Source organism: Gloeophyllum trabeum (genome assembly GCF_000344685.1).
Source record: "Gloeophyllum trabeum ATCC 11539 unplaced genomic scaffold GLOTRscaffold_00002, whole genome shotgun sequence".
In the NCBI taxonomy this organism is placed as follows: Eukaryota; Fungi; Basidiomycota; class Agaricomycetes; order Gloeophyllales; family Gloeophyllaceae; genus Gloeophyllum; species Gloeophyllum trabeum.
Genome location: NW_006920411.1, coordinates 3179376 through 3192041, shown reverse-complemented (window position 1 = coordinate 3192041; position 12666 = coordinate 3179376). Strand labels below are relative to the sequence as shown.

Here is a 12666-nt window from a genome sequence, read left to right as displayed (position 1 = left end):
CACGTCCCACCATCACGATCGCCACATCGCCGCGGGGACCCCCGAGAGGTCGTCGACCACAGCCTGCAGCCCTCCGCGTAGTCGATGTGCGCGGACGTGCTGGAGAGGAACTGGGCGAAGCCCTCCAGGGGGGATGCCGGACAGGCTGGCAGTGAGGAAGACGTAGTCCCCGAAGGAGACGCGGGGGACTTGGGGCCGATGGGGCATCGAGGAGAGGGAGGAGGTGCAGCGGCAGGGTGCTGTTGTGGTTCCCAAGGAGGACGAAAGTCTCTCTCCATTCGGTGCAGGAGGGCCCGGTGCGCAGAGAGGTGCAGCGCGGTAGTCCGGGTAAGGGCATGGGTCTGCATACGAAGCTGTAAAGGTGGTAAACAGAGACGGAACTCCGAATGCGAGACAGCAGACCCGCTCTCGACCAGCCCGCGCGCGAATTTCGTGCGCAAGGCAGTCCCCACGGTCTCGTCGGCGTCCACCGCCCGTTATTGACTCGATCCACCAAACACCGCCGCGTCGTCCATTGCAGGACTCCAAACGGCGAGTTCCTCCGTTCACAGCCCGCCTGCGCGCGTCAAGTACGTACGCATGTACACGACCCGCCTCCAGACTCCGTTCGCCACCGCCAGCTTCGCCGCGTACGCTGCTGACCAGCAGACCGACCGAGCCAGCGGCGGTGATCGCAAGGTACTCGCATCCCACTCGTCGCGAAGCTGTTAGCATCGGTATCAGCCACACTTCCTATCCCCCCTCGCTCGCTGGACCACAGAACTCGGAACGAAACAGTTAAGCACTCACGATATCCACAAGTAGGTCTGGATTACCGTGGTACATACATCATGTCGGTGTCAGTGGCATCGTTATCTTCATTCCGAGCGGCATCCACCGATTCACGGCGTGAACACAGACCTACGTGTACGCGCCGCGACACACCCGCTAGGTACCGCAGCCGCCTATGACGGCGCGATGGTCCTACATAAGTATCAACAAGCGGGCGCGGCGGGAGGGGGGGGGGTGCGAACCAGCCACCCCGCGGACATGCGTGGGCGCAGGCATCCATCCGCCCGTACGTCCGCCGTCGACGCGCCCCGTGGAACCCCGTCCGCGATCCCGGTGTCGCGGAATGGGTTTGAGGGATGGGATGGAGTGCCTTGGGTGGCAGTGTGGGTCCAGGGCACGAGGTAGCTGCCGTAGATCCCGCCGCGGTTCATGCAGCGGGTCGGCGAGGTTCATCCAGCCGCTCAGGTCGGCGTGGACGCTGTACAATGTAAGATGAGATATGGCGTGGAATATTGCGGGTGAACTCACATCTGCGCGACTTCCTCCTCGAGGGTCGTGCGGGGTTGAAGGAGGTCGTGATTCTGTCCTCGGTATATGGGTCCTTGTGCAACAGGAACAGAGTCATCCGGATTTATTCCTCCAGGGATTGGGCTGAAATGGCCGTGATGCACAGTCCAGCTGGAGACAAAAATCAGCCCGGTACCCGTCCAGTGCATGGTCGGCGCTCAAGGGCAAAACCGGATATTCACTGGAATCCGCGGCGTTGTGCACGCATTATCTTTACCTCGGTTCCCAGCATAGAGGGAGGGATTATGGCATGGCTCGCTGCTGCTATATGTAACATCCTATAGTCGGGGCACGGTCCTTCCAGGAGACATTGCCAGCGAACAGCGAGTCGCAGCTTTGATTCGGACCCTGTGGACATGTACAGTAGCAGCACTCGCAGAACATGAAGGAATCTGCAGGTCCTCGCATGTCCTCAGAGTCATGAATTGCTCCTCGGTACTGACCATGGCAATGGCATAGGGTCGTGCCATTAAAATACATTATTTATTACAGTACTGGTGTAATTACCAAACGTGTAATTGTAGATACGTAACAGCGAAGTTAAAGTAGCGAAAATACTTTGCTCCCGCTCTTGTCCCACACGATCACCCTTCGTCCGCCTTCGCCTCGCTCGCCCCCCGCAGCGCCCCGTGTGCCCAGCGCCAGCCGCCAGGCGGGATTGCAATGCCCCCCAGCCAGCGCGCGGCTGCCTGGCGGGAATTGCAATCCCGCCTGGATGTCTGGAACCGCCGCGCCCGGTCAGCCTCAGAGACAGCCGCGCCGCTGGCGCATATAAGCCCGCCTGCGATGCTCGTAGGGCTCATCAGCGCACTCTCACTTGCTCCCCTCTCGTCTTCAAGCCCACACTAGATATCAAGCCAACACGTATACATCGACTGGTTCGTTGTACCAATCAATACACACCACGCAATACCACTAGCAAGCCACCACAACACACTACAACGCAACGCAATGTCGGCCTTTTACACCACCACCGCCACCGTCCTCACGAGCATGGCCTCCCTCCGCCTCTCGTCCCCCTCCGCGGCCGGCGGCAGCATACCCCCCACCCCGCGCATCCCCCAGCAGCCCTTCTCCCCCTCCCCGCGCTTCTCCCAACACTCCCCTTCCTACTTCGACGTGGACTCCTACTCCCCCTCGCCCTCCACCTCAGCAAGCACCGCCTCCCTCGGCGGGCTCCTCACGCCCGTCACGCCCCCGCGCGCCGTCTTCCCCGCCCCGGCCGCCGCCACCTCCAGCCACGCGCAGGGCATCGCCGGCCTCGGCCTCGGCCTCGCCGGCCTCACCAAGCCCGACGGCTCCGGCCTCGCGTTCACGGGGCTCGGCGTCCTCCCCTCCTCCTCCTCCTTCGACGAGTACGCGTACGCCCCGAGCAACGCGCTCCTCGCGGAGGTCTACGCGGCCTTCTCCCCCGCCGCCTCGTCCCCGCCGCCCAGCGAGCCCAGGCCGTTCTTGCTCACCCGCGCGGAGCTGCGTCTGCGCGCGGTGGATCTCACTGCGGATATGGACATGGATGTTGACGAGGCGGAAGGGAGGGCGGAGGGGCGGATATACCCCGCGCGCGTGGAGGACATCTTCTGGAGCCCCGCGGACGCGCAGCGCGCGATGGTCCTCGGCGGGCGTGTCGTCGCGCACCGCAAGTGATGACGTATGACGTAGGGTGTACGATGTATGATGTGCTTGTATCTCTTCTGCTCAATTTATCCTTCGTCTATCTTCAATCAGTCCGAGGCAGTCCCTTAAGCGTGCATACATATGAGTCTGTCGAAGTTTCTCCATGAATTCAAGTTCAAAGGTGGACGGCAGACGGCCCAGATTCGGATGTCCACCACCGAGTACGCTCTTTTCCCTGCAGCGCACTCACCACCACACTCCCCACTCAACAGACGTGAGGGGCCACCTAGACCCACGCACATAGGATCCCCCGCAGCCCGATCACACCACCTCCAGCGTCGCGTCCAGATACACCTCGTCGCTCGTGCCGACCTTCACCGCGAACGCGCCGGGCTCGACGACCCACGCGTTCGCGAGGCCCCACAGCGCGAGCTGGGACGCGTCCACGGGGATCGCGACGCGCTGCGCGGCGCCCGCGCTGCCGAGGGGGGGTGAGCAGCCGCGTCGCGGTGTAGTATGTGAGCGGGCGAAAGCAAGAGTGGGTGAAAGTGACGTGTGCGAGAGGCAGGGAGGGGGGCGGGGGAGAGTGGGGGCGGGGGGGGGGGGAGCGGGGGAGGGCAGAGGAAATGGGGAGGGAAGGAGAAGGGTACGCACGCAACGTCCACCTTCGCGAACCCGACGAGCACCTGGTTCGGCGTCACGACCGTGCTGAAGAGGTCCGTCACGTACACCTACCAGCGACCCATCAGCGCTCAGACGTGATGCAAGGAGGGGATGAAGGCAGGAAAGAGCGCGGGGAGAAGGAACGTACCTGCACGACCTCCTGCCCGTCCATATCTCCCGTGTTCGCCACCGTCACCGATACGGTGAAGTTCTCCGATGCGCCGATCGTGGGGCTGGACAACTCGAGGTCCGAGCTGGGTACATGTAAAGGTTTGCGCAGGTCAGCTTCCACCCGTGCGGCAGGAATGACTTGGAGTTTGGTTTTGGGTTTGGTTGAAGGAAGCTGAAAGAGGACGAGAACACACAATGACTTACTAGTTAAACGTCGTATAACTCAGCCCGTGCCCGAAACTCCACAGCGGCACGGGCGAGTCCAGCACATACTACACGCCAAACGCACTCAGCCATCCTCTCTTCCCTTTCACGCACGTCGCAGCTCACCTGGTGCCCGAACACGAGCGTCCCGTTATCCGTGACCATCCCCGCGTCGACGGGCCTGCTCCCCTTGAGGTAGTCGTAGAACACGGGCGTGGTGCCCACGCTCCGCGGGAAGGATACCGGGAGCTTGCCTGTGCTCCAAACGCCGTGAGAGGGAGACAAGAGGGGAGAACAGAAGGGCACGCTACCCGACGGGCTGACCGCGCCGAACACGACCTCGGCGAGCGCGAGCCCGCCCAGCTCGCCGGGGTAGAACTGCTGGACCACCGCGTCCGCGTCTGCACACCCACCCCAACGCGAATCAGTACTGCAGCGCACCGCGGCCGCCGCCTGGGAGACGACGCACGTTCCTGGATCCACGGCTCCGCGACGGGCTTCCCGCCCACGAGCACCACCACCGTCGGCGTCCCCGCGGCCTTGACCGCCTGCACCAGCGCGCGCTGCGCGCCCACCAGGCCGAGGTCGCCCAGGTCCACGTGCTCGCCCGTCGTCGCGTTCGTGCCCGGCGCCCACAGGCGCGTCTGGTCGAGACTCCACGTGCCCACCATCACGACGGCCGCGTCGCTCTTCGCCGCCGCCTCCACCGCTGCCGGGATGCCCGAGCGGTCGTCCGCCCACAGCTCGCAGCCCTGGGCGTAGTTGATGCGCACGGAGGTGTTGGCGAGGAACTGGGTGAAGCCGGCGAGCGGGGAGATGCCGTTGTTGCTGGCGTTGAAGAAGACGTAGTCGCCGAAGGAGACGCGGGCGACTTGGGGCCCGATGAGGGCGACCGAGGAGAGGGCGGTGCTCAGCGGCAGGGTGTTGTTGCGGTTCTCGAGGAGCACGATCGTCTCTCTCTCCATCTGGTGCAGGAGGGCGCGGGTCTCGGGGGTGCGCAGGGTGGAGAGGTAGTCCGGGTACGGGTAGGGGTCTGCGATCGCAGTCGGTGAGCTACACGAGCAGGGGCGGAGATGCGTACACACTCTCGAAGAGGCCGAGAGAGAACTTGGTGCGCAGGATAGTCTTGACGGTCTCGTCGATATACGACACGTCCACCGTCCCGTTACTCACTTGATCTACGATGTGATGAAGCCGTCAGCGACTCCGCATCATCGACCATGCGCGGTATGCGCACCTGGGAGCGTGAGGTACGTGTACGACCCGCCGCCCATCTCCATCTGTATCCCATTCTCGAGCGCGAGCTTCGCAGCGCACGCGCGCGTCTCGCACACGCCGTGCGTCGTGATCAGCAGGTCGACCGAACCCGCGTCGGTGGTGACGAGATACTGGTAGCCCCACTCGTCCCGGAGCTAGATCGTGCCCATAATCATCCTGCTGCACACCAAACGTTTGGTGCACTCACAATGTCCGTTAGGAGGTCTGATGTCGATTAATGGTACTCAGTCGGTGTTGGTGAGTATACAGGCGAGTCTCAGACGTACGCGTGTTCGCAACGGCGGGGACGCCGTCGTAGCTCGCGTACGCGGTCATGATCCCCAGCGCCTCCACGCACGCACGGTTGAACGGCCGGAGGTACGACGTCCGCAGCTCGCGCTCGCCTCCGCTCACCTGGGCGATATTCCTACTCAAGTCAGCTTGGTAACGCAGATATACATGAGGCGTTGTCCTCACAATCCGCCCTGTGGACTCCCGTACGCGGCGAAATGTTTGCACGTCGCGGCCATCCGCGCGACGGCGGTTGCGCTCGCGTTGCGCCGCCGCCCGGACTGCAGGCCGGTCACGAACGCGTAGCCCATCTCGCCCGTCCTGGGGTAGACCAATCAATCGCAATCATGCGAGAGAGGGCGACAGGGAGGATGTCGCACGCACAAGAACGGGTCTTCTCCAAAGTTCTCCTCCACGCGCCCCCAGCGGAGCTCGCGGCTGAGGTCGAGCACGGGCGCGAAGATCTGGTGGACGCCCAGCCCCTCCGCTTCGTCGGCGATGGTCGCGGCTGCCTGCCTCAGCAGGCCGGTGTTGAACGAGGCCGCCAAGCCGATCGGGGACGGCCAGATCGTGCCGTTGTTCGTGAAGCCGTGTAACCCTGAGGGTGCGGGTGCGGGTACGAGGTGAGTTCATCCCAGAGCGGGAATGCGGGGAGGGAGGCCCGGGGCGTCCTCACCTTCGGATTGGACGATTGCGGGGATGCCGAGGGTGGTGTTCTCCATGAGGTACTTTTGCCCAACCGTGATCCCGTAGACGAACTTGTCCCACGGCATGGGGTAGCCGCCCCAGATGGCGCCGCTCTTCTGGGCCATCATGAGTTCCAGCCCGGTCTCGTTGTATGTGAGGGTGTCGTCGAGGGGATCCGTGAGGTTCATCCAGCCATTCAGGTCCCCTTGTATTCTGCCCATCTCGAGATTATATCCAGGTGCACGGAGGGGCCACGGTGAGGGACTCACAGCTGCGCGACCTTCTCCTCGAGGGTCATGCGGGGCAGTAGGTCATTCACTCTGTCCTCAATGGGCGCGTTGGGGTCCTTGTAGACCGGGAGTGATCCGTCGAGGTTCGTCCCTCGAGACACCAAACTGAAATGGCGACCATTCGCAGACGTAAAGGATGTAGACCCCAGCAGAGCAGCGATACAAAACCAAGCCCACCCAGAGGACGCCATGACGGCTCAGGTGTGCTCTCGGACGAACGTTAACGTCGGGACCCATAGTTTTTATACGCACGCCGACACGTCTGAGCGGCCCTCGTGCAATCCAGATGTCATGTCGCGTTTACTAACCATGCTATGCCGCCACCAAAAGTAGGAGTGTTCGGCACCAGGTGACCTGCTCACCAGCAAGAATCGCTCGGTCCTGAAGAAGCAGCGGTAGCAGGCGGTCCGCTGCATCACCTAAGGCCCCGAAATTCTTCCCAACGCAGACTTTCAAGCAGCATGACATCGGGTTCCACAACACATGTACAGAAGAGAGGTACTTCTAAGAGATGGGACATATTGCAGTTCACACAGTGAGAGTTTGGCGGTATAGCAAAGCTCGGCATGCAGGAGGCCGTCATGAGACAACGATGGAAGAGGGGTTGGGTACTTACACAGGTCCTGCGCCTTCTTCACCTTCGCGTGCGCCGTCTCCGCCGTGAACGGCGGGCACAGGCCGGGCATGGTGGTGGTGGTGGTGATGTTGGTGTCTTGGGGAGGGCGCGAGGGGTTCTACGTATACTTGTACTTGGACTCTGTAGAAAAGTGTGCACACTGTCATGCTTGATGGGGTTCGACCGGCGTGGGGCGGAGAAGTTGGGAACGAGGGGGGACGCGTGACGGGGTAGTCCTGTGTGCTTCCCGTCCGAGCCCGTCTCGTAGATAAGATGCGACACTTGGGAAGTATTCGGCGCTGCGGCGCACGCCAGGTCCGATTCCTCACATATAAAAGTCTATGGTAAACCCACGGCAGGGACTCTACAAGCAGGGAAATAATCTTTCTTGCTTCCCGGGCGCTGCGCGGCATCAACAATGCTCATAGTTATTTCATCTTGACCTGAATGATACTGAATGATATCAACTTCTAACTCTCAAGTTAGCGGCCTGCCGGTGCGGTCAGAGTCTTCGATCCATCAGATACTTGGTGTCAAGCTTTACAGTTACATATATCAGAGGAATAGATAATAAGTGCCTTCTTTGCTGCCCTAGGGTGGCATTCCGCCACCCTCGATCAGTGTTACTGTAGAGTCAGTGTACTGTATACAGCATGTTTTCAACACTGTGATAGCTTGTACCGTAGGCAACAGGATGCTTGCCATTAGGCAGCCGAGGGATGCGTGACAGTGCCACCCTACATATTTGGAATTAATTTCCATCACACAAACGGTAATCCTCGACATAAGGGGTAATAGTTCCTATTTGTTGGTGGCGGTAAGATTTGGATCGGTCCACCTACCATTTATGAACAGTGCTCCTATTACATTTCGAGTAATTCGGGCTGTAAGTGGTATAACCCCTGTTAAGCGCTCGCTTTCTCGATCACCAGAGAGCCCTATACAACTACTGAACAGTAAACCGATTCTAGAGGAATCGGAATCAGCGTATACGCATAGGAGCGCCCGAGATCCATGACACCGATACCTCTGAACAGCGAACAGATGTTTTGCTTCTCCGGTGCAATGCCCAAGCCCATGAACAGACGTCCAGCAAAGAAAACACGTTCCGAGCCACACATCCCAGAGTATATAATACAAACAAACCGGACAACAGCGACCTGCGCGAAACACCCCGGCCCACATCAGCCTCGACAGCGCACACGATGGCAGATCTAGATATACGCGTACGATATACGCAGCCCCTGCTAACCTCGATACCCCGGCGTGCACCGCGATCACGACATCGGCGCGTCCCCCGGCGCACCCTGCAAGAGGTTTTGCAGCTGCTCGAGGTCGACGGCGCCCTCGCCCTCGCCCAAGCTGGGGTCCTGTGCGGCGTTTGGGTTGGCGTTCGGGTTGGCGGGGTCGGGGTGCTGTTGTTGTTGTTGTTGTTGCTGGTGTTTCTGGTGGGCGGGGGTTAGCATACCGGTGAAGATAGACACAAGAAGACGGGAATGAGGATATGGAGAGCATACAGCCCGGGGAGGCGGGGACGGAACGGAACCGAACGTACCTGCCCCTCGCGCTTCCCCTTCTTGCCCGCGCCCGTCACCTCGTCGCGCGGGACGATGTCGATGAGGAAGTCGAACTGGTCGGATTTGGAGAGGGCCTTGGCGATGTCGGCGCGGCAGAGCGTGCGGCGCTTGTTCGAGTCGGCGACGATGAAGGCGCGCGAGGTGATCTCGGCTATGAAGACTGGGAGGGGTCAGTGGGCGGAGGGGACGGCGAGGGAGCATAGACACGTACTCTCGCATGCCTTGCAGAACAATATCGGCGCTGCAGCCCACACCTATAAGCCGCCGTTGCACACCCCATACCCAGCCACCCACCGTCTGCAGCAATCATCTGCTCCCACCAACGCCCGCATCAGTCCTCCTCGCCCCTCGGCGCCCCAACGCAGAAACGCACCTTGACCTCCGGGTCGCTCTTCATGACCTTCTTGATGCGCGCGAGCGGGAGCGGCGGGTGCCTGTAGTCGGGCGTCTCCTGCTCGGCCTGGTCGATCTGGCGCTGCCAGAACGAGCGCAGGAACTCGTGCAGAGGGTCGCCGGACTGGACGTACGGCGTCGTGCTCGACATGGCGGGACCGGTCGATGGGGCGGGTGTGGTGGAGGGCAGGCGGAGGAGCGCGTGGTAGCAGGACAAGACGAGCCAGAATCGGACGCGCTGCGCGAGCGCCTAATCCGGTCGATCGCTTTCCATCCCATTCTTCCTCCTCTCCCCATTCCCCGCATCCTCTCCCTTGAAAGCACACCACAACATGAGCGCCGCCGCGGGCCCCTCCGCCGCCGCCGCCGCGCCCGTCGCGCACAACGCGCTGCCGCCGCCGTCCTCCGCCTCGACCGCCCGCATCGCGACGCACTCGCACATCAAGGGCCTCGGGCTCTCCCCCGAGGGCTTCGCGGTCGCGGACGCCGCGGGGTTCGTGGGGCAGGGGAATGCCAGGGAGGTGGGTGCCTTTTTCTCGGTTGGGGGCTGCGAGGACGTACGGGGTTCACGACGCGGATGTGTTTGCGTTCTTTCGAGTTCGCTGCGGCGGAGGGCTATCTCTCGGGCATGGGAGGACGGGAACGAGCTTGCTTTGTGCAGGCGCGCGCTGCTCAGCATGGGCGGGTCACGGCATATGCCCGGCTGTGGAAAATGATCTCCCCGCACTTTGTGGCCAGGCGACCCGTAGGCGCGTGTCTACGGGATACCGACTTGTACGCGGTCCGAAATCTTCTGCGTCGGTCGGAGTCGTCTATCTACCATTCGGTCTGCGTCTGGCTATACGAGACATTCAGGCTGGACGAACATGCATCTAGCACGGACTCGATCAGAGCAGGGTTGGCGCACCGCGGTGTAGGCCTTCTGCTCGTTCTAGTCATCGCATGCGCACCGCGGTCCTTCCCTTCTCGTGCCGGGCGTCCTAGGACACGCTCTATCAAGACCCTGATCGACCGGACCCCGTAGGGACGCGCAAGTATACCCATCTCTACGGAATACCGGTACCTTGGTCGTGCGGGGGAAGGACCACCTTCTGCAAGTCTCGAATGTCAATTTTCGTGACCCTGGTTTCTCGTTACCGGGGAGAGACTGCCAGGGGCCGACTGCTCGTTAACACCGTCTCCTGCCTCGTATCCTTCTCGTTGCGTATGAACATCTTTACGGGCGCATTCAGGGGAAGCAACGGCCCCAAGAAGACGATCGACCTCGCTCTCCCCGCTGCTCAGCAATGCGGCGAAAAAGACTGGTCCTAGACGGCTAGCTGAGGGACTGGCGGAGTTCAGGCGCGCTCTGATCGCGATGAGCTGTCCCTCCAAGCTACGGTCCTCGAGCATTCTGCGGACCATAACATTTCCCCAACTTCACTATTTTTGCCCATTTTTGCCTCGCCGCCAAAAGTGCTATGCACGGCGTCCTTCCCGTATATCCTTGCACGCTGATGTGATCTGAGATCCGGGAATATTTACTAACTCGCAAATTGGCTATAGGCATGCGGGGTCGTAGTCGACCTCATAAAATCACGCAAATTCTCGGGACGGGCGTTACTCCTCGTCGGCGCGCCCGGAACGGGCAAAACCGCGCTCGCGTTAGCAATATCACAAGAACTGGGGTCAAAAGTACCGTTCTGCCCGATGGTGGGCTCGGAGGTGTACAGTACAGAGGTGAAAAAAACGGAAGTGCTCGCGGAGGCGTTCCGGCGAGCCATCGGTGAGTCTCGCGGGTGACGCTCGCTCCCCGCGCCAGCTGCTGAGACCCTCGCAGGGCTGCGGATAAAGGAGACGAAGGAGGTGTACGAGGGCGAGGTGACGGAGCTGACGCCGGCGGAGGCGGAGAACCCGCTGAGCGGGTACGGCAAGACGGTCTCGCACGTGATCGTCGGGCTGAAGACGGTGAAGGGGACGAAGCAGCTGCGGCTCGACCCGAGCATCTACGAGGCGATCCTGAAAGAGAAGATCGTCGTGGGCGACGTGATCTACATCGAAGCCAACACGGGCGCCGTCAAGGTGCGTCGCCCTCCCATCCATCCCCGCGCACGCCCACTCACCGCCCGCAGCGCGTGGGCCGCTCGGACGCGTACGCGTCGGCGTACGACCTCGAGTCGGAGACGTACGTGCCGCTGCCGAAGGGCGACGTGCACAAGCGCAAGGAGCTCGTGCAGGACGTGACGCTCGGCGACCTCGACGCCGCGAACGCGCGCCCGCAGGGCGGGCAGGACATCATGAGCGTCATGGGCAGCCTCGTCAAGAGCGGGCGCACCGAGGTGACCGACAAGCTCCGCCGCGAGGTGAACAAGGTCGTCAAGGGCTACGTCGACCAGGGCGTCGCGGAGGTCGTGCCCGGGGTGGTGTTCATCGACGAGGTGAGTGAGGATTGGGTGAGGGTGTGGTGGGGCGCTCATGGGGGCATAGGTGCATATGCTCGATATTGAGTGCTTCACGTACCTGAATGCGCTGCTCGAGTCGCCCATGGCGCCCACTGTCATCTTCGCGACGAACCGCGGCAACTCGCTCGTGCGCGGCACGCAGGACATCGTCGCGCCGCACGGCATCCCCGTCGACCTGCTCGACCGGTGAATCCTTGATCGCCTTCATTCAAAGTAGACTCGGTCAGCTGACGGGTTCTGTCTATGTAGATGTCTGATAGTCAAGACGGAGACGCACACGCAAGAGCAGATCGCCAAGGTGCTGCAGCTGCGCGCGAACGTCGAGGGGCTGAAGCTCGGACCCGGCGTGCTGGAGCGGCTGGCTGCAGAGGGCGAACGGAGTTCATTACGGTATGTCCTGCCGTTCATATTCACTTTCACTACCCATGTGATTTGGCGTTCGACCCATTCTGACTGCTGCAATGGATTACAGATATGCATTGCAGCTCCTTATGCCTGGCTCGATCCTTGCGACGCTCGGGGGCCGCGCGCAGATCGAGGAGGAGGACGTGTCGGAGATGTCGGAGCTCTTCTTGGATGCTAAAACGTCCGCCGGGCTGATAGGGCAGGCCGGCGGCGGGTACGATGCTGACAAAATGATATAGAGTCCCAAGTCCCGAGTGCGGTGCTACGACCAATCCACAAGAGACTTGGTGCTTGCTTATCTGCTTGTTTGCTTGCTTGGCGTTTCGTGAGTGGTGAAACTGCTCAGTTGGGCGTGGGGTTAGTGTACCTCGCCTCGGAGGCTCACGGATCTTGTCCTCTCTCGGTCGATCTCAGCTAGGTCCGTCGTGAGTATGGCCTTAACCCCGTTCGTAAGGTCGGGTCTATGAATAAGGCAACGACAATGGTATTTCCGATCTGTCAGCTCTCTCTGGGGCGGACTCGCTGGGGTGCCGACCGCGACACGCTCCTCTCCCATATAACCCCATGCAGAACGGCATAGGAAGTCCCTGTTGCACCGGGACCCGCGTTCTGGGGATGGGTGCGTGTTGCGTTCATAACGACTCCTAGATACTCCACCATTAAACGTGAGCTGGAACTTTGTGTGAAGGGGACACGATAGAGAGTCACAGGGACGTACC

At 61.4% G+C, this 12666-nt stretch overlaps 5 protein-coding genes across 5 annotated transcripts; 2 read left to right on the top strand and 3 right to left on the bottom strand.

Moving 5' to 3' along the window:
- Positions 1–12: 12 nt before the first annotated feature.
- Positions 13–1487, bottom strand: GLOTRDRAFT_91313 (uncharacterized protein; the record flags this gene model as incomplete). The annotated part of the gene is made up of 5 exons (XM_007864530.1): positions 13–704; positions 790–806; positions 828–963; positions 1014–1249; positions 1300–1487. 5 exons carry the CDS (start codon positions 1485–1487, stop codon positions 13–15), a joined length of 1269 nt encoding a protein of 422 aa, XP_007862721.1.
- Positions 1488–2289: 802 nt separating this feature from the next.
- GLOTRDRAFT_126137 (uncharacterized protein) lies at positions 2290–2982 on the top strand (the record flags this gene model as incomplete). Its single annotated transcript, XM_007864529.1, has 1 exon — positions 2290–2982. The coding sequence occupies one exon, from the start codon at positions 2290–2292 to the stop codon at positions 2980–2982; it is 693 nt and encodes a 230-aa protein (XP_007862720.1).
- Positions 2950–6719, bottom strand: GLOTRDRAFT_71534 (glycoside hydrolase). Its single transcript, XM_007864528.1, has 15 exons — positions 6495–6719; positions 6215–6438; positions 5923–6136; positions 5725–5859; positions 5535–5674; positions 5456–5472; positions 5228–5402; positions 5076–5168; positions 4460–5023; positions 4302–4391; positions 4117–4244; positions 3991–4058; positions 3764–3869; positions 3607–3683; positions 2950–3430 (listed from the first exon to the last, which is right to left on the bottom strand). The coding sequence occupies exons 1-15, from the start codon at positions 6704–6706 to the stop codon at positions 3274–3276; spliced, it is 2400 nt and encodes a 799-aa protein (XP_007862719.1). The 5' UTR covers positions 6707–6719; the 3' UTR covers positions 2950–3273.
- Positions 6720–8590: 1871 nt separating this feature from the next.
- GLOTRDRAFT_34183 (histone-fold-containing protein) lies at positions 8591–9252 on the bottom strand (the record flags this gene model as incomplete). Its single annotated transcript, XM_007863554.1, has 3 exons — positions 8591–8868; positions 8920–8962; positions 9082–9252. The coding sequence occupies 3 exons, from the start codon at positions 9250–9252 to the stop codon at positions 8591–8593; spliced, it is 492 nt and encodes a 163-aa protein (XP_007861745.1).
- Positions 9253–9428: 176 nt separating this feature from the next.
- On the top strand, positions 9429–12347 carry GLOTRDRAFT_114382 (TIP49-domain-containing protein). Its single transcript, XM_007864527.1, has 7 exons — positions 9429–9622; positions 10647–10866; positions 10921–11162; positions 11213–11518; positions 11568–11728; positions 11792–11932; positions 12015–12347. The coding sequence occupies exons 1-7, from the start codon at positions 9434–9436 to the stop codon at positions 12184–12186; spliced, it is 1431 nt and encodes a 476-aa protein (XP_007862718.1). The 5' UTR covers positions 9429–9433; the 3' UTR covers positions 12187–12347.
- Positions 12348–12666: the final 319 nt, after the last annotated feature.

Excerpts from the sequence above, each read along its gene's own strand:
- GLOTRDRAFT_114382 (XM_007864527.1), top strand. The coding sequence starts at position 9,434 with ATGAGCGCCGCCGCGGGCCCCTCCGCCGCCGCCGCCGCGCCCGTCGCG. Across the intron at positions 10,867-10,920 it reads GGCGTTCCGGCGAGCCATCG|GGCTGCGGATAAAGGAGACG; the intron begins GTGAGTCTCGCG and ends AGACCCTCGCAG. Across the intron at positions 11,163-11,212 it reads CCAACACGGGCGCCGTCAAG|CGCGTGGGCCGCTCGGACGC; the intron begins GTGCGTCGCCCT and ends CACCGCCCGCAG.
- GLOTRDRAFT_71534 (XM_007864528.1), bottom strand. The coding sequence starts at position 6,706 with ATGGCGTCCTCTGGGTGGGCTTGGTTTTGTATCGCTGCTCTGCTGGGG. Across the intron at positions 3,870-3,990 it reads AGTTATACGACGTTTAACTA|CTCGGACCTCGAGTTGTCCA; the intron begins GTAAGTCATTGT and ends ACATGTACCCAG. Across the intron at positions 3,684-3,763 it reads ACGGGCAGGAGGTCGTGCAG|GTGTACGTGACGGACCTCTT; the intron begins GTACGTTCCTTC and ends GGTCGCTGGTAG.